General features: G+C 38.3%; 1 protein-coding gene and 1 pseudogene across 1 annotated transcript; one reads left to right on the top strand and one right to left on the bottom strand.

Annotated features, from left to right (window-relative positions):
- Nucleotides 1–1,756: 1,756 nt before the first annotated feature.
- On the top strand, nt 1,757–6,319 carry LOC102225539 (annotated as a pseudogene).
- A 2,975-nt stretch (nt 6,320–9,294) lies between these two features.
- Nucleotides 9,295–19,449, bottom strand: unc93b1 (unc-93 homolog B1, TLR signaling regulator). Its single transcript, XM_005803058.2, has 13 exons — nt 19,260–19,449; nt 17,564–17,668; nt 17,341–17,482; nt 17,007–17,160; nt 16,760–16,921; nt 15,626–15,755; nt 15,405–15,498; nt 13,979–14,103; nt 13,097–13,279; nt 12,728–13,001; nt 12,139–12,260; nt 11,932–12,054; nt 9,295–11,081 (listed from the first exon to the last, which is right to left on the bottom strand). Exons 2-13 carry the CDS (start codon nt 17,666–17,668, stop codon nt 10,830–10,832), a joined length of 1,866 nt encoding a protein of 621 aa, XP_005803115.1. The 5' UTR covers nt 19,260–19,449; the 3' UTR covers nt 9,295–10,829.

The raw sequence follows: 19,449 nt of genomic DNA, 5'->3' as shown, positions 1-19,449 counted from the left end.
ACTCATTCATCAAACCCGTGTTTACCCATTTGTCATTCACTTCATCAAGTTATTTGTAGCACCGCAGGGTTCAATACTACCATGTAAATGTGTCATTGGACACATTGAAGTTGTATTTCTGCAGCTTAAAATTAAAAACAGTTCAGCCTGTGCAGCATACAATCCAAGTGATGCTACATGGTTATATTGTTAGATAAAACTTTCTGATGCTAAAGGAGAGCCAGCAGTCCTCACCCAGTAGTAACAATGCTTGTCATTTCTTAAGGCAGCATAAAAGCAAAGTATAACTACATACCTCTTTTAAAAGCACAGGGTTTCCATACACAACTGACCTTTCCATTGATTTTTCAAAGCAGATATTTGGTTATTTCTAAAATGTGTTTTTAACAAAGAAATGCCTCCCAAAAGCAAAAAGACATGCCATATATGGAGGATGAGACATAAGGAGAAACTGCCTATCATTGTAAACAGAAAATTGATTCTCTTACATGACAAAGAAAAACATTTTAACAGGAATATGCCAATCTACATTTATTTGTAACTCAGAAATGTTTAGAGTAAGCATTCTTGCTTCCAAATCATTTCCCGCCTTATTTTAAGATCCCAATACTGTGCATTATACTGGGGGCACAAAAGAATAGGCAGCATCAAGAATAGGCCAGGCCTGAGCAAGGTTGGACAGGAACATTTCTATAACAGCCAAATAACAGCAGTTTCCACAAACATTATGCAACATTTCTGCTACTGCTGAAGTTGGAGAAATGTATTTTGAAGAAAATGGAACATTCACAGTAAACATGCTTAAAGAGTAGGTTTATGTCACATCCACGTCTAGGTGTGATCTAATCCAAAGACTTAACAGTGTTTCCTTTAAAATATTTTAATCCTAGATAAGTTATAATAATGATTGGAACCACAACACTGGTCGCATCGCCATTAAAGACATTTGAGTTTGGGATGCCATCATTACCGACATCACCCCTGAATGGTATTTCAAAATCCTGTTCATTCTCTGCCTATAGTCCTCCTCCATTGTTGCTCTATACGATGGCACTGCTGACCTATACGATTAGACCGAAACAGCCCCGGCATTCATAGGCCGCACCTCTGTGGGTCCTGTCTATATGATCTGCTGAGTCGACAGGGCGCTCAGGATTAACAAAGACAGAGTTGGATCCTAACCGCTGGTGTGCGCGCTCGACTCATTCCTTCACTTTACGCACAGATTTAAGCTCAGAAGCGCCTGTTTCCACAACCTGCGTCAAGTTGATCAATATTAGGTAGACGAACCCCGGAACTCTCCAGTGTTTTAAGTAGTTGCCTCTCAAAAAGCGTTTTTTCAAAGCTCATCTTCTCTTCTGTCTTCAATGAAAGAATAAATAAAAGAATGCACAAATGACTGTAAAAACATGAAACAACAGAGTTTGCAGAGGGTTTTTTTTTTCAACAAAAGTCTGCCTGAAATAGCAAGTCAAGAAATATTAATTATTAAAAATAATAATGGTAAAAAAAAAAAAAACCTTCTCATTAAGCATATTTGTCACTTTCATGTAAGACATAATGATAATTTGTTTAACAATACGTAATAATAGTATGTTTTTAATAATATTCTTAGCACTATCTAGTCTATGTAAAATATTTTTGTCAAATACTAACTTTTATATTTTGACAGAAATGCTTCAAAAAATACATAAAGTTTTATTTTTTACAAGTATATTAATATTGCATACAGTATCAAGTTGGTCTGTAGGTCACGATGATCTTTTATTTTGAAGGTTTTGGCCAGCCGGAAGAGGTTTTCCTTATTTTCATCGCACTTGACAGACTCACCTAGCCAGTCTCGAGAGCTCATGCGTGGCACGTGCACGGCGCGTGGCCGCTCCTATAAAACAGAAGGTCCAGATTGAGACAAAAGTCTAATTAACCCTCTATGGCATGGCGTTGCCCTCAGGCAACAAACCACATAGCTGTACCTCACATTGCTCCTTTATTTTATTTCTTGGGGGGGCATGATTTTTGACATATTTTTGTCCAAAAAATAGTTCTTTTATGAATATAGTTTTTGTTTGATTTGTATTTCATTTCTCATAATCAGTGTAGACAATCTTGGTGTTCTAGACCAATGTTACCCTGAGGCAACAAACCCAAATCTGGTTCCAGGAGGTGTCAGAGTCCGATTTTATGATTGACATGTAATTAGGGACCACCAAGCTCCCAAAGAATGCAGGAAAATATTTCTTCTCCACAAAAATAAAAAGTCATGCCATAGAGGGTTAAAGAGGATTTGTTCCGTGGGAAGTCCGAGGAAAACAGTCTGGTAAGATTTAAATTACTGATTTATTCAAGAGGGAAAACAGTCAAACTGGAACTGTTGTTGAGACACAAATGGTTTATTTGATAATTTATGTGTGTGTGTTTAGTGAAAAATAAGCTGAAAATGTAACATTTTGATTTTATTCAGTTACCGTTTAATAATTACAAAAATTCCCTTGGGTTTTTCCTGACCTTTTCTTATTTTCTAGCCATAAATAGAGTGTCCAAAACCTACAGGAGCTCACCCATGCTCTTCAGGGCCATGGGCACCGCTCCCTTCTTTTAAAGTAAGATCACACTTTTCACTTAGACTGAAAATACTTGTTTTAAACAGACTCAGTTTTCTTCCATTCCCCATGTGCTGCTCCCCCCACAGGTGACTGTGTTTGAGCAGGAGCACTTCCAGGGCAAGTGTCCGGAGTTCATGACTGCGACATGGACAACATCCGCTCCATCCGAGTGGAGAGAGGCGCTTGAGTCACACAGCCTGTACGCCTGCAGGTCTCAGTGAGCAGCTGACTGTTGTGTCTATATGTATCTATATATATGTGGTGTGTATTCTGCATTCACCAAAAAGTAGAGGAGAGAAGTGAGTGATGTGAAATATCAACATCACCAGAGGAAAAAGATTGTTTGTACAGTGACTCCCCATTAATTTGCAGTTTGTCACATTACAACCTCAAACTTAAATGTACTTTATTAGTATTTTATGTGATATAATTCTGAGAGAAAACCAACAATACCTTGCTGGTAGAAGCTAGAAAGGGAGCGTTATTATTCAAAGTAAAACCAGTCCTGTTCTATCAGGAGCCAAAAAGCTGATCAAATTACGTCAAAATAAATATAAAAATCCAGATGCTCGTTTCCAAATGCACTCAAAGGTATCCTAACTTTAAAGTATAGACTGGCAGTTTCATGTTGTGTAGATGTTTTGCTGCAGGAGGGACAAAATAGATGGCATCATAAGGAAAGAACATTATGTTGTAATACTGAAGTATTTACATGCAGGGTAATTCACAAAAAAATCTAAATGCACAAACAATTACATTATTGTACTATCTTGTATTGTTACATAAATCCCTTCTAATAATCTCAAAAAAGAAATCAGTTAATATTTTTAATGTATATAATTAAATACGTTGTAGATATTTAATGAAAGATTTTTTTTAATCCTTTCTGTATTAAATCAACTGACACAGCAACTTTTACACGATTAACCAATATTTTAACTCCTGAAACAAAGAAAAAAATGCATTTAGTGACATGTTAACGCCTACTTCTCACTTTGTATTATATTTTAAAATAATCACTTTTGCGATTTTCTTTCACAGGAAATAAGAGGCAGATTTTACACTGCTGTCAGCACACTGTTGTGTTTGTTCATGAGAAGTCTTAAAAAATCATTTAAGAGTGAAAGAATGTTGGGGGAAAAACCCCATATTTGCTTAAATGTTTCTGTCTGTCAGGTGTGCGCTGCCCGGTTCATGTTCACAGTTTTCATATTACATATTTAACCTTTTTTACTAAAACATCTGAAGCTGTCACATTCACCACTCACATCTGCAGCTGGGTGGGTTTGAGCGCCATGACTGCCAAGGCCAGCTGTTCATCCTAGAGAGGGGTGAGTACCCCAACCGGGTGGCCAATGCTGGTTCTTTATCCTACCACACCGAGCGCTTCATGTCGATTCGCCCCATTTATTGTGCTATAAGTAAAACTTTAATGGATGATCAGCCAAAGCTTTGGATCTTGCTTGCAGGTCTGCTAATGGTAACATACTCTTCGCAGTTTCCTCAAAGCAACCGCATGATGATTTTCGAGAGAGAGAACTTCATCCGTCCCTGCAGGCCGTGGGCTGGTTCATGCTCGAGGTCGGCTCCATGCATGTGCAGAGCGGAGCGTCTACTGGCTTTTTTATCATAAATGAAGTTTCAGAAAATCTTAAAAGACAGGGTAATAAAAAAAATAGGCAACAATCCAAGCTAGTCGTTATCGCTGAGTTATTTTTCAACACAATGGAGCTCAAACACTCTTTTATCTACAAAGCAACACTCATTAAGTCATTTGGTGAGTTTGAAACAAAAGTGTTTTTATGTGTAATTCAAAAGCATTACTCTTAAGAGAAACGTAGACAGTGGATACAGAAAAGAGGAAGTTACTGTACAAAACAATTAAAATGATATCTCTCAGGTGTCTTGAGAAAGCAATCAGAGTCCATTGCATTCACATAACAAACTAAAACTGGGGGGAAAAATAAAAATTTGGTGCAGCTGCAAGTTGTAAGAAGAAGACTAACATTCAAATGTTTATTGCAGCGTTACATAAGTTAATTGAATTATGAACATTCACTTCCTTAGCCACTTTGAAAAGCATGTCTATTTAATTGTTTGATAGCAAAACTATTAAAGTAGACCATTACATGGCAGCACAACTAGACATACTGAAGATGTTTTGAGTTTTAAACTTATCATCAGAATAAGGAAGAATAAGATATAATTGACTTTAAGGTGGCATGACTGTTGGTGCCAGATGAGCAGGTCTGAGTGTTTCAGAAAATGCTGATCTGATGGGATTTTCATGTACAAGCATCCCTCAGGTTTACAGAGGACTGCCTGATTGTTGTGTGAATGGAAATGTCTTGTTGGTGTTGGGAAAATAGGTCAAGAGGATATAAAGACAACAGTAGCTCAAATATCAACATCTAAACCCTGTGAAAATCACACCAGGTGACTCTCCTGTCAGCTAAAAACAGAAAACTGAGGCTACAGTTCTCCAAATCGAGAAAATTACAGATGAGATAAATGTTACCTGGTCCAATAATTTTTGATTTCAGGTGTGACATTAAGATTTCAGAGCCAGAATTTGGTGTAAATAGTACTGCGGCTAGCGACCTGTCCGGTCAGGGTGTTCCCTGCTTCTCGCCCTTTGACCGCTGGAGATAGGCACCAGCACCCCTGGCAACACCTCCAGAGATAAGCGTTTAAGATAATAGATGGATGGAAGAATAGTGCTGCTTTGTGTCAATGGCTCAGTTTTGAGAAATCCTAATTATTTGATCATGTTTATCCTACAGTTTACCCATCATCTGATGGCTGCTTCCAATACAATAATGCACTGTGCTGCAAAACAGTTTTATTTGTCCTAGTTTTAACTTTATTTTTGTCAGTATCTGCCCCTTTGCTTTGACTTCTCAACAAACAGAACACATTTTCAGTTCTAAGAGAGATTCTGCTGTTAAAGCTCGTACAGGAGTGGAGGTGAGGGGGGAAATCTGCTCATCCAAAACAAAAACCACTCAGGGGAGAAGATACATAAAATATGTTTTCATACATACAGTGGAGTCAACATGTTTAGTCATTCAGGGAATAGGTTGTTTGGAATTTTGATTTCACTGGTGATGGTATCTTTCACATAGACCCAGCACCTCCAAACAGCCTGAACAAGTGGCTAAAGAGGAAGAATATATTAGAAGGATATTTCTAATATAATCTGAAAAGATTTCAGTCAGGATGATCATCTATTTTCCCAAATCCAGTCTTTGAATTTGTTGATTTATGATGGAGAGCTTTGAACACAAATGTTACTGCTAAATGTTTTACATGTGAGGATGACAGCATCTCTCATTTTTGCAATGGTACAACAGAGATGATAAAAATGACTTAAAAGCTAAACAATTTCTTTCAAATATAATAAAGTGAAGAGAAAAAAAAATCACATTTTAGTGCTGAAACTGCTTCAAAAGTCTATGCTTGATCCGACCGAGCCTGTTGCTGTCTCTTTAACATCCCCTTTGTGGCTCTGCCTCTCCTTAGCTTTGTGTGCTATGAGTACCCAGGCTACAGAGGTCAGCAGTACATCATGGAGTGTGAGAGACTGATACCAGCACTGGACGAACTGGGGCTCCCACTGCCAGACACCAAAGATCCAGTCCATCAGATACATCAGGCACTGCGGAGCCTTGTATCGAGACCAGCAGCAGGTTGAACTTGAGCCAAAGAACCCCTGAGCTCCACCTCAGTTTGGTTCAGAGGGCTTTGGACCATAACTACAACACAAACCATGTGGGATCTAGCAGCTACCTCCCAAGCCCACCCATCGTTTCTTTGGATTAAGGAAACAAAGAAACAAGTTCAACTTTATTTAACTTGTTTTTTTATAAGTTAAGCCTTGAAATATGAGGAGCCATCTGAAGAAAATGGAAGAACATGTTACCCAGCATGTACAATTTAGGGGCCACTATGGATGAATTCAGCTAATCTTATTCTGTTACACATAAAGACACTTTTGAGAAAACATCTGATCATTCAAAAAGATATAATAAACACCTGATGCGTGTAGAAGAAAAAGAAAACATATAAATAAATAAGCTTCTTTCTCAATAGTTTTGTTATTCTATGTATCCACACAGAGTGGGACCAGAGTGGGATTCTTAAGAAAAAAAAGAACAATTTAGCTTCTCCTCATTTTTAATGACTAATTGATGTACTATATTTCTGCGGATCATCACAGCAGACAGGCTTATTAAAACAAAAAGCCCCATGAGCATCCTTCAGTAAACTCTTTATTCAGCTGTGGATTCATGAAATAAACATCTTCTTAATGAGCATTTCTCACATTGCAAACGGTCACGAATCCTGTCTCAAAGCGAAACTAATTAACTTTCATAGCTGCACACAAAACGGAGGCAGGTATCTCAAGAGTAACTTAAACAATTTTTGAATCGCAAAAATTATCCATGAGTGAGTATTATATTACTATGAAGCAAAAATAGATCATTTGTATTTAGTATAATCTTCCACCTTCCCTGATCCTTTTGTATCAGCTTGTGCTCATGACTTTTTTTACACATGTAATTATCTTTAAATACATTGTTTTGTGTTTAATTTATTGTCTGAGTAACCGTGATATCACTTGTTGCTCCTCTCTGTCTCTAGTCTCTCTTACAGAGAGTTAATTTCAAACACCCTAAAGAATAAAACAAACTTATTCTTTGAGTTTATTTTAGGTGAGAGCAACCGTCAACCATCTGATCCACTCTTCTTGATTAAATCAGTGAACTCTCATGTCTGCTGAACTGTCCTTGTTATGAGAATGCAGGTATTTGAACAAACTCTGAAAGTTGATTCAAGGAATCATTTTTATCTTATTCTTTACTTGCTGTAACTTCAGAGTTTCCATGGAGATACATGTTAAAAAATGTTTTTACCACTTAATTTTAAAAGATGGTGGATAGAAAATACAATACACATCTTGTAAGCAAAACTTTATCGCTTTCATCTATTTTAAGCTCCTGCTTCAGTGTATGCAGAAAAGAAATATCAGTAAAGACGACAGCAACTATATATTATTGAAAACTTTCAAATATATGGGGAACAGTGCAATAAGGATGTTTCTCAGTTCACTAAAATATGTGTTGTGCATAATAGTTAATATACCCTAGAATACAGATAACATGTTCAGGTATAAATTCACTCTCAAATTGACCAAGAAATGTGATCTCCAAGTGTAAAACCAGCCAACCAAATAAAAATAAAATCTGTTTTTTAAATCCTGCCAAAAATGTCTCCATACAGAAGCAGGACCTCGCTTGGAGTGGGACAAATTCATCATTGGAAGCACCTGAGCTTCACTGCAATGACATTGAAAAATCTCCCGCAGAACAAAACATCTCTATAAGACCAAACAGCAGGTCTAAAAAAAAAAAAAAAGCCAACTTGTCGTCATTAACAGGATATTTCTGCACTCCAGATATTTTCCTGTCACAGCAGGAAAGATTCAGGCATAATGAAGGACGTTAACAATAAATCTGCTCTACTTTACCGCTCAGAATGTGATGACGGCATTACAAAGAATAAGCACAATATCTGGACCAAAGCTGCAAATTAATGTTATTATCTTCCCTCGGTGATTTTCTTCCTGTGACAGGTCAAGCTTTCATTTGGGAGAAGGGAGGCCATTAGGTATAATCATACAGCACACACAAAGCTGTTTCTGCGTCACAGGAAAAACTGAAACTGCATTTTTTGAATGAAAACTTAACACTTTTCAATAGTTGGATAGGTAAATACAAGTGCAGCTTTTCAGACTTAATCCAGTCAGTGATACAGGTTAGATGCCCCTGCAGCATTTGAAAATCCTGCAGAGTTTAGTGTCTGTTTAACTGTGCAAAAGCAATGAGGGGGACATTCTTTTGCTCCCAAACAGAGGAAGAATTTTAATAAAAGTGAACACACAAACACATGCCATTCATCCATCCGTCGTCTAGACCAGCTGGTCCTGTCTGGGTCACAGAGACCCTGGTGCCTGTCTCTAATGGACATTGATGAATGCTGTGGACAGATCACCAGTTCACACCAACATGCACACACGCATACACACCCACATATTCAGACCTATGTGTAATTTGGAATAACTTATTAATATAACAGTTTTGGATTGTGAGAGGTGAGAACCCACACATGCAAAGTGAGAAGAGACAAACTCCACAAAGAGAGACCCCAGACTGGGATTCGAACCCAGGACCTTCATGCTGGAGGACCATTGCAGCAGCGTCACACTGTAAAAAACACAAAGTCAAGTATTTGCTGTCTTCTTTCTAGTGCAAATATCTTGGTACAATTAGCTTTTCAGGGTAATATAGACACTTGTTTTAAGTCAATAATTCCTTAATATTAATGGAAAAGTACAAGTGATAATCTGCCAGTGGAACAAGACATTTTTCCTATAAGTTAAAATGTCTTATATTGTATTTTTGTGATACCACAACCTCACTGCTGTTCTAATCAGGAGTTTGAGTTTTCTTTGAACAGTGTGTGCGTGTGTGTTTAGAAATACACACACACACACGCTGTGTTTTCTATAGTTCAACACAAAAATCTGTAGCTGAACTGATTTATTTGCAATAAATCACCTAGCTGTTTGTTTGCTTGGTGTAGACAAATTGCACTTTTTTAAAATAAGAGTAGCTTCATTTATATACAGTATTTTTGAAGATTTTATGAATTTTCCAATGGCAATAAAAGCTGCACAGACACTGCTAACTAAACAGCCATCGGTCTTGGGTCGCCTTTGGAACTGCAAAATACTGAACTGTATTAAATCTAAGCACACATTCATATTCTTCTCTGTTATCCTTCAGAAAAGCAGATTTACAGCCACCCTGTCATCCTAGTCTTAAAGCAAGACAGAAGTTAAAACCACAAAAAAGCCTTATTCACATTCAACAGAATAAAGCAGGCTGTCTTACAATTGATATTAATACAAAGTTTTTATGTTGCTATTCAAATGATAAAATCAATTGCTAATTAATTTTTTTTTTTCAAAATCTGTCTCTTTCAGATATTTCTTTTACAGCCAAGTACTCTACAGATTCAACAAAAGATCCTGCTCATCGACAGATCTGGTAAACATGAAGCGCAAATTGAGCGGATAGAAAACTGAAAGCATTGTGCTCGAAATTGTTTCCCCGTTCTACCCACTGTAGACAGAACATGTTTACAAGAAATATAGAGTCTCATCCAAAAACATCAAAATCACATTAAAAAACATACATTTAAGATAAAAATGTTTTTAAAACTTTCCTTTCAACGAAATTTTATAAAACACTGATATCTGAAAAACCATCATTTGTGTGTATTTTTTTTTTTATCTTTAAGGCTTTATCACCCTTAAAGACTGTCATGGCCTCCTCTAGGCTGCTGCTTAGCTTTATAAAAAAAAAACATGCATAAAACTGTGTATGAATTTTACGCATCTTCTAACATACATGAGGTTAAGAAACAGAAGAGATGTGAAACTAGATTCAAAGTGTGATAAGGCATTGGAAAGTACAGCCCTTAATATACTGCAAAATATTTCTACACATGTAGAAATATAACATTTTAAGACATGAGGGGAAAAAATCTGTTTGCCCATAAACTTATGTACATTTTTATGTTTAAAAAATTACAAAACAAGAACTGTAGTTCCTTGTTAAGGTGCTTATTAGCAGTAAAATTGTCCAGACTTCATCAAACCAGAACCTTTAATGTATTTCCTTAGGATTTGATGTGATAGACCAACACAAAGTAGCATATAATTGTGAAAACTACCACTTTGTACAAATAATCACCATGGTGAAGCATGATGGTGGAAGCATCATGCTGTGGGGATGGGGTTTTTTTTCAGAAGGGGCAGTAAAACTGAGCAGAGGTTGTGGGATGACAGATGGAGATAAATGTGGGGCAACAATGTGAAGTAAAAGTGTTGGTCTGTCACATAACACACCAGAGAAATACATCAAAGTCTGTAAATGTGTAAAATGCCGAGGTGTATGCCACTGCAATGATCTGAAAAAGGAAAAGCTGGCCGCACTAACCAGCTCTTAGGACAATCCACAGACAATTCTACCAAGATGTGACCATGATGCAGAAAGTTTCGCTCAAGGCCTTCTTCCCTTTGTGCTTTAACTATATAAAGGATGCCAGTTAACATTATAGTCAATAGCGCTTCCACATGTTCCTCATTCTTTCATTTTGTCATATCTCCCTCCCGTCGTCCTCCACGTGGGCCCCCTGACCCTCAGCCCCTCTTCTCCAGGCTCTGGGCGAGTCAGCGCCCTCGGCTCTGGCGTCCCGGCCTTCTTCCTCCCTGTCCCCTGCCACCATCTCCTCCACAACGCGCTCATCCTCCTCCGTCCTCTCTTCCTCGTCTTCATCGTCATCCTCCTCGCTTCCCTCTGAATCTGACTCATCAGAGTTGTCCTCTTCCAGGTAACGGTAGCCTTTCACCTGAGGGTAAAAACATAAGCTTTTATTTTTACTCTCCACTTGGATGTTTTACAACCCAGCCATGATTTTAAGACCTCAGTCACTCCTGCACAATCAGGTGAACAAGTTTTCATGTCTGTATTAGAAGGTATCAGGAGTATGAAACAAACAGAAAGGATCAGACTTCTCCAGTCTTAATGGACTGTCTCATGAATGATTTATTTATTTATACAGTTTAAAATCACCACCAAGCTTCTCACAACAGTTTGCTGGAGTTCTGGTCCTTTGTTCACACACGTCTTTTCAACCCTGTCCTCAAATGCTGAGTTAATGAGTTTGGTACTTTGTGATGACGACTCCAAAATATGGACTTTGTTGTCTTTAAGCACATTCGTAACTAATAGGGCTACATATTTAGTCTATTTGAAAGACACAACTGAACCCACGCTCCAACTTCATGGCAGATGTTCTGAGATGTTTCTACATTTATCTCTGCTATTTTGTGAAGTGCACCAGTCCCTCCTGCAGCAAAGCAGCCCCACAACATGATGCCAACACCTCTGTACCATTTTTTTTTTTTCAATCAGGCGTTTTTAAACTGCTCTGTTCTCAGTTTGTGTTTCACACAGGGAGATCATGAGAGGTACACAGCCTCTTACTTCATTTTCCTGTGTTAAAAAAGTATTAACTACTGTTTAACACCCTGAGGCAAACATGAGGAAACTGAAAACAAACATTAGCTTCAGTCTCCAGGACTAACTAATCTCTGTTATCACTACTGCAGATAAGATTTCAACTGCTTCTAACTTTTACTTTAGAAAATCTGTGCTGTCCCTTTAAGTAGCTGTAGATGCACAGAGAGATGGGTCACCTTGTGTCTTGGCCGAGGGATGCGAGGCATTCTGGGCTTCACTTTCTGTGCCACACGGCGCTCCATCACCCAATAACAGTAGCACGCCAGTAACAAAGTAGCCAGAAGGATGGACAGTTTAGCCTAAGTGGCAAAAAGATTTTTTAAAAATAACATATATTAGCATATAAGATTACATCCAGGAAAAAACTATTAACTAAAACGTACCCTCATGGGCATCTGGGACCAGAGGTAGACGACAAAGATGGCGATGGCCTGCCACCAGTGGTAGATGGTGTAGACGAAATCCAGGCGCTCTTTCTCCTCAGCGTACAGAAGGCCGACAACGGCTGGGGCACACAGAGACGATTGTACGAGAAAAACCATTTTAAGAACAACACAAGAATTCAAAATCCTTTTTAAAAAGCATCCATATTATGATCAATTAAAAATGTTAAGAATGTATTAGTATTTTTTTATGTTAACCTATTTAATATTCCTATTATCATTAAAAACGTGAAGCCAAATGATCTGCGGTGAAAGAGTTGCTGTGCTGTGACTAGGGCCGCAACTGACAATTATTTTATTTGATTGAGCTATCAATTACTCTTATGATTAACCAATTAATTGGATAAAAAGACAAGAACATTCTACAGATGTTTAATTTAACCACTTAACTCTTTTTTTATACAATATTAGTAAGAAAATAAATGTAGGGTGAAGCTATAAATAGACAGACAGACAGAATGAATTTCAGTCATCAATTAATCATTTCAGCCCTACTTATGATGTTAGCTGGATGACCACAGATACTCACTGCTGACCCCTGTCTTGTTCAGGGCGCTGCCGAGTCCCCACAGCACCATGATCACCAGCAGGGGACCCAGATACTCCGGTGAGTTGGGCTTAACAGTCAGAGCGAGGAGAACCACCAGCAGGACTCCATGCACCGCAGCGCCCCCCATTAGACACACCCATCGTGGGAGGCGCAGGAGGCTGAGAGAGAGGAGGGAGAACACGGAGCAGGAGAGGCCGTAGACCAGGATGAGGAGCCAGAGGGTTTTTATGCCCAGAATGCAGACGCCATAAGACTGTGGGGGGGGGGAGATAATTATACCATTTTTTACGACCAAGCCTGGGTGTAACTAGCAGGTCACTGTAGAAAATCAGGGCATTAGTTCCGTACCAGTGAGAACCCGCTGATGATAAACAGCATTTCCAGTCCGCTGTAGATGAAGAAGGGGCAGAGCAGCCGCAGGCGGTAATCCCGCAGGTGTTTGAAGGGCAGCTGGAAGATGTTCCCCCAGCCGATGCTGCGAAGGTCAATCTCCTCTGTCGGCCGGTAGGCGGGGCCACACAGCAGCAGAAACTGTGGGAAGAAAACACACTAATTATAGATCATGCTGAGTGAAGATAAGGCTGAGTAACGTGAATATTCTCTGCATCACGAGGAGTTTGGACTCTTTGGGAAACCAGTCATGACAGCTATAGCCACTAAAGACCCTAAAACGTTTTTCGGAGTTGCTGTTGAAGTTAGTGGTTGCAACATGACAAAATGTGAGAAGGTTCTCAAAGAATAAATACTTAAGACACTATTTCTGTTTCACAGTGAATAATTAATTTTTTCTGATTATGTCTCATTATTCCTCTTCAATGAGAAAGCTTGAGGTCAAATGTTTGACGCCTGAACAAGAAGTAATCACACACAAAACCAGCAGCTTTCAAATGACCTGTTATTGAAAACGGCGAGTAAAACAGGAAGTGGTGCTGCTGCTACACACAATGTATAACAACCATGCTGTCTAATGGGATCTCTACAGGAACTGAATGTAGGAACTGTATTTGGTCTTTGCAGCTTATAAGATGCAGATTCAAGTAGCATGCAAGGAGTGGAGAGTAAAAAACTAAAACAACTTATTAAATAGCTACGATTGTTCTTCAAATAATGACTCTAGTACGACTATCAAAATCTTGAAACAAATTTTTATAGTTAAAAAGAACCACAGCAAAAAGATCATAAGATTGATCTAGAGAATAACATAAAATTGTCCTCTTGTGCATCTCTTACAGTAATCATGGCGAGGAAGGCGAAACCCATCAGGATGCTCTCCACTTCGATGAGCAGCATGGAGCGGGGCAGGTTTTTCAGAACAGTGCTGTTGAAGCCCGGGATGATGCCTTTGATTGCAGCACCTGAACGTCGGATAAAAAGGCAAGTTTGATCTGTAGAAAACAGCTGCAAATATGAAGATTTAAACCAAAGGTGTTTGGAAATTTATGCTTTCAGTTTCTCAGAGATATAAATGAAGTTAGTTTCAGTGTGTGTGACAAAAAAGGGAAACTGTCAGAGGTGGCTTTTCAAAGAGAGTTCATGTTTAAGGCTTTGTATGTTAAAAAGCTGGATGAACTGGAGGAAAAATGAGGACCTATACTTCCATTTGAAACCATCTGCACTTCCACTTTAAGAAAATTAATTAAACCGGCTGTAGATGAGTCCCTGAACCCCAAGGCAATACAAACCAGTGAAGGCTTTATGGTTTGAATTAATAACAATTTAAAGGGAAACTCCATGCAAGAACAACTGCAGGAAGAGTTGATGTGGGTTTACAGATGTTCAACTTCCTGGGAGGAGCAGACCAGTCTTAAAAACCAATCTGGCTGCAAATACCAGCAGGGTTTCAGTTCCTCATGAAGAGGTTCACTTTGGTCTGAAGGAGTCCATTCTTTGGTATGCTTGTTACACAAAAGTTCAATCTGACAAGATTACATGACTAAAAAGGAAAGGAGTGCACAGCAGAAAATATTTGTATCTTTACCAAAAGGTAAAGCTGCAGTATTTTTGGCACATTGCACTTCGATGTATGAAATAAACACTTTCAACTCTGACCCCTACGTAATGCCCATGCACTGATAGCAACTTGACAAATTGTTGTCTGCTACTTACTTATCACATCAATATTTAGAAGCTAAATTAATCTTAATGCCATTTTTTCCCCTGTTTTTTTTTTGTTCCAGTTGTAAATATGTGCAACTTTGAAGGAGTAGCTGGATACATGCAGCCATTTTCTAATTTATGAACCTCAACAGTTGACATGTTATATTGTCTTTCCCTTTTCTGAGTAGCACCCAAGACAAAAATGGACCACTAGGTTGCATGATACCTACAGCTCAAGTGAGCAGAAGAAAGTCTGTTTTTATCATTTTCAGGGTGAGATGAAATTATGAATATGAATTATTTTTTTTACACATCTAACCCAGGAGTGCTAATAATTGTGGAGGATGATGTAGCATGTTTAACACTAAACCTATAGGTGATGAAATAAATGTTGTGACTTGATAAAGAGGCTTAAGCTATTTTTTCTGTCCATGTGTTACACCTTTTGGCTGGAGTTTTGTTTTTCTCTCCGCTAAAACATAATCAAACGCAAATAATCAGAGTTTCTTCAGTAAAGTGCTTTACTCATCTGTCCCCAGTCAAAACGAGATGTGTTTACCACATGTTTTCACGTTGCAGAGAACGTGGTAGTTCTCATGCAGGTGATCGTGGAGGACGATACGCATGGGGAACTCGGCGAAGACGAAGCTCAGCTAACATGGAAGAAAATACAACAAAAACATTTACGTTGATTTTCTCCTCATGTTCAGTCTTGGTTTTTCACAATATGACGCACAAGTGGAAAACGGTTGCAGAGCAGGGGCAAAGGTGCAGACTCACATTGAAGATGACATAGAAAATGGACTGGAAGGTGATGATGTAGCTGTAGCAGGCCCCCTTTGGAAGCTTCCTCTGCTCCTGAACATGCTCCTCCTTGTAGTTGGCGTATTCATAGTACTGCTGGGCCATCCTGCAGGAGGGGAGGGGAGTGTGTGGCACAATGAGCTTTAAGACAAAAAAAAAAGCTCACATTTATTTAAAAACAAAAACATAGATATATTATGCCTTTTCTGGGGACAACTCTGCTTGTCTAAGATAGTATGCAATGTCAGTTCCTAGTTGGCTTATGATCGCATCACAAATAGTAAAACGATATAATTTAATATGCAAACACAAAAGACAACACAGACTCCACAATTTAAAACCATAAACTCGTCATCAAATTGATTCCAAAATAGTGGCAGTCAGCTATAAGGGCATAACTTGTCAGTCCTTACGCACGGCTTCACTTTTAAACTAAAATGATGAGAAGCTGTGTTCATTTTTAGATCTGCAGTGAAGCAGCTCCTCGTACTGACACCTTGCACAGAAAAGGACCTTTCTTCCCGATAATTTTTACAGAAAGGGCCTCACAACTCCCACCGGATGCTCCATAGGTTACTGAATCAGTAGCTCTAAGAGGAAACAAAACACCAACGAGGAGCCGGACCACTGAAGATTTTCAAAACCAGTTTGGGATTTTACAAGGTAAGTTCTGGAGGCTTCCTGTCCATGTTTTTTTCACGCCTTTATATATAACATCAACATGCTCAGCAGCTTGATTTTTGTAGGTCCTGCCACTGACAAAGGTCTCTAGTTAAAGTAAAAGTATGTCTCTTTGCTGACGGCTATGCTTTTGTAGAATACACAAAATAGTGAATAACGGTTGCTATCTGACCAGGTGACTTCCAGAGCATGGGGCAGGAGGTATGATGATGTCATATTTTTGTTGGCTTGTTTGTAATTCATTTGCTTCCATAGTTTCTTTAGAAGAAGGTGTTATTTTATGGATACTCGTATCTCAAATTAATTGAAAATAACCACAACACCACGCATGACTAAGATTATTCACTTAGCAGAAACACTGTGCTTATATTCAACCTGACGCAAAAGGGATCAGCAAAAATTTGTCTTCTTTAGTGCTTTGCGTCTCACCTTGTTATATAACTTCCTAGCGAAGCCCAAAAAGGCACAATGGCCACACCAATGACTACAGCTGAAGGAACTAATGTGTAGTACCGCTCCCAGTAATTGGTTGAGACAAATAGTGCATAGATTCCTGAGGCCAGAAACATCATCCACTTAGTGCCAAGAAACCTGAGAAGGAGATAAAACGTGTGAAAAAGAACCATCAGATAAAGATAAAGGGATTCATGTTTACTTTATGTCTGTGTGACTCTACCTGATGAGTACGGGGGTGTAAAGGAGGCCGATAATCGGGGTCACGTTGATGCCCATCAGCATCTTCCGGTCGATGTCCACAAGACCAAGGTTGCTGTATTTCACCTCACGGTAGGTCATGTCGTAATGAAGAGTCAGCTGCATCTGTAAAAGGCCTAGAGAAAACAAACACAGGATGATATAAACGCATCTTAATCTCTGCTATATGTCAGGGTTTTTAGCTCTTTTCTCTGTCGAGATTCCAACACATCTTTCCAAAATTCCAAACGCCTCCAGACTCAAATTTCCAGAAATTTCAGTCATTTGGATGGATGGATAGATGATTAGAAGCTCACCCATATAAACACTGTACACAATCATGGCTCCAAAGCTGCTGGCAACAACATTCTTGATGACTCCCAGCCTCTTTCTTCTGTAGTACTTCCTTTCTTCCTCCTCCTCATTGTACTGTGCCTGTGGGCCCAGAAACTCCTCCATCTGAGCAGAAAAAGGAAGTTACGTCAGCAGCCGTTTACGTCAAGAAAGAAGCATCTTTTACTGATCCTGATCAGAGCTCACATCTCCCTCTTGCCCCACATCCAGCAGTTCGTTCACGCCACCATTGGGAGGCGCTACAACCTGATCACCATCCTCCACAAGCTGTTCTTCCTCAGTTGCCTCCATCTGGTGACCAAAAGAGGGCAGTGCACAAGATTAAAAACTTTTACTCTGAAACTCATTGAAATTGTATTTAACGGTTTGTTGAAATAACAATAAATATTTTTTTAATAATTTGAGGCACATTTATGCATTATGTAGTCTGCTAACGTTTGTAGGTTTTAATAGCTGTTTTTTCTTTCATTCTGTACCACACCAATATTTTGTTAATAATTAATTAACAAAATAATTAATCTGTTATTAATTAAAACAGTCCTCTTACTTCACAAGTTATCAATATAACTAATAATACCTGGAGTTTAGATTACTTCTTAATACCTGGAGTTTAGATTACTTCCAAAGTTGAAATTAAGAAAAACAAAGGGATGGAAATAAAAAAAATTGTCTAATAAACACACAGTATCAAAGATTATTTATACATTTTAAAAAGTAAATATAGCAAAAACAATTATTATTTGAAAGCAACTGAATTTTTGACAATGTACCATTCAATGATCATCCTTCATCCTGTCAGATGTTTCAATTTTATTATAATTGAGTTTTTTTTCTTATTTGTCCTTATATTTTTTTCAACTTATTTTAGCCTAGCATTTTTCAAACATAACCGCTTTCCCGAAGTATATTAATAGCAATGGGAATTTCTTCTTTCTTTGAGTTGATTTTTTAATAAGTGAAAAAACTCTGTGGTTTCAGGTTTCTAAATGCAATCCGACGGGCTTTTTTATTTTCTGTTAATTTAGTTGCTTCTCATGCAAATGGTCAAAACAAAGTTATTTATTAACTGACACACAATCAACACAGTGAAACACAATGGTGTATATTAATTTATTTATATATATATACATATAAATGTGAAGAAATTCAAGGAGTGTGAATATTTTTGACATGCTGTTTACAATTTTACCACATATTCAGGAGAAAACTTGAGATCAGAAATCAACACCATGATGCGTCAATAATCTATGATGAAATTAATATTTGCCAATTTAACAATAAATAAAACGTGACCTTTTTGATAAAAATCTGATATATAGCCATCGGTTTGATCATCAAAATGTTTTGTGTTTATTACATCCATACGGAAATTTCAAGTAAAATAAGCCATACAATTCTTGAAAACTGGATCAGTGCACAAGCTATCAGCTTTGCGCGTTAGGAGCTGACTTTAAAGTTTATGAGGAAGTGATGACCAAATTTTTCCACAGGTCACGGAGGCCTTAAGTCTTTAAAACTATTTAAAACTATATAACAAGAACTCTCCCATCCTAAATAAACGCGTATAGTTTCAAATAATTGTCAAAAAAAAAAAGCTCTTTTTTTAATTCTTCAGCTGTACAAGAGTACAAGCCAGAACAATTTCTCTTGGAAACAAAGTTAAGTTCTAAAATATTTTTTTATAAACTGCGCACGTTTGTTGACTATTAATAATGCAGTCATTAGGCGTGGATGGGCCAGTACCAGGGCAGCTGGTTTTGTGGTGCACAAACGACCCATTCCAAACCTGCTCCACCCCACAGTCTGAGACGTGTTTCCAACTAACCTTCATATTACAGCGTCCTTGTTTTATTATCTTACAAAACAGAGAAAATTCACTCACCACGTCGGTCTCAGGACTCTCTTGCAGAATGAACAAAGTATCCACCTGTCAGACAGAGACATGCGGACACCTCCCCCCTCTCTGATACTTCTAGTCTCAGTTGTTTGTTGGTTCCCGTTTCCGAAGCACAGTTGGCTCGCAGGTATAAATAAAAAGTTTCACGGGGGAAGCGAAAGTTTGCTCTCTCACT

Source organism: Xiphophorus maculatus, chromosome 5, assembly GCF_002775205.1.
Source record: "Xiphophorus maculatus strain JP 163 A chromosome 5, X_maculatus-5.0-male, whole genome shotgun sequence".
NCBI lineage: Eukaryota > Metazoa > Chordata > Actinopteri > Cyprinodontiformes > Poeciliidae > Xiphophorus > Xiphophorus maculatus.
Note: the sequence above shows the minus strand (reverse complement) of the source record. Positions and strands in the feature narration are given on the sequence as shown.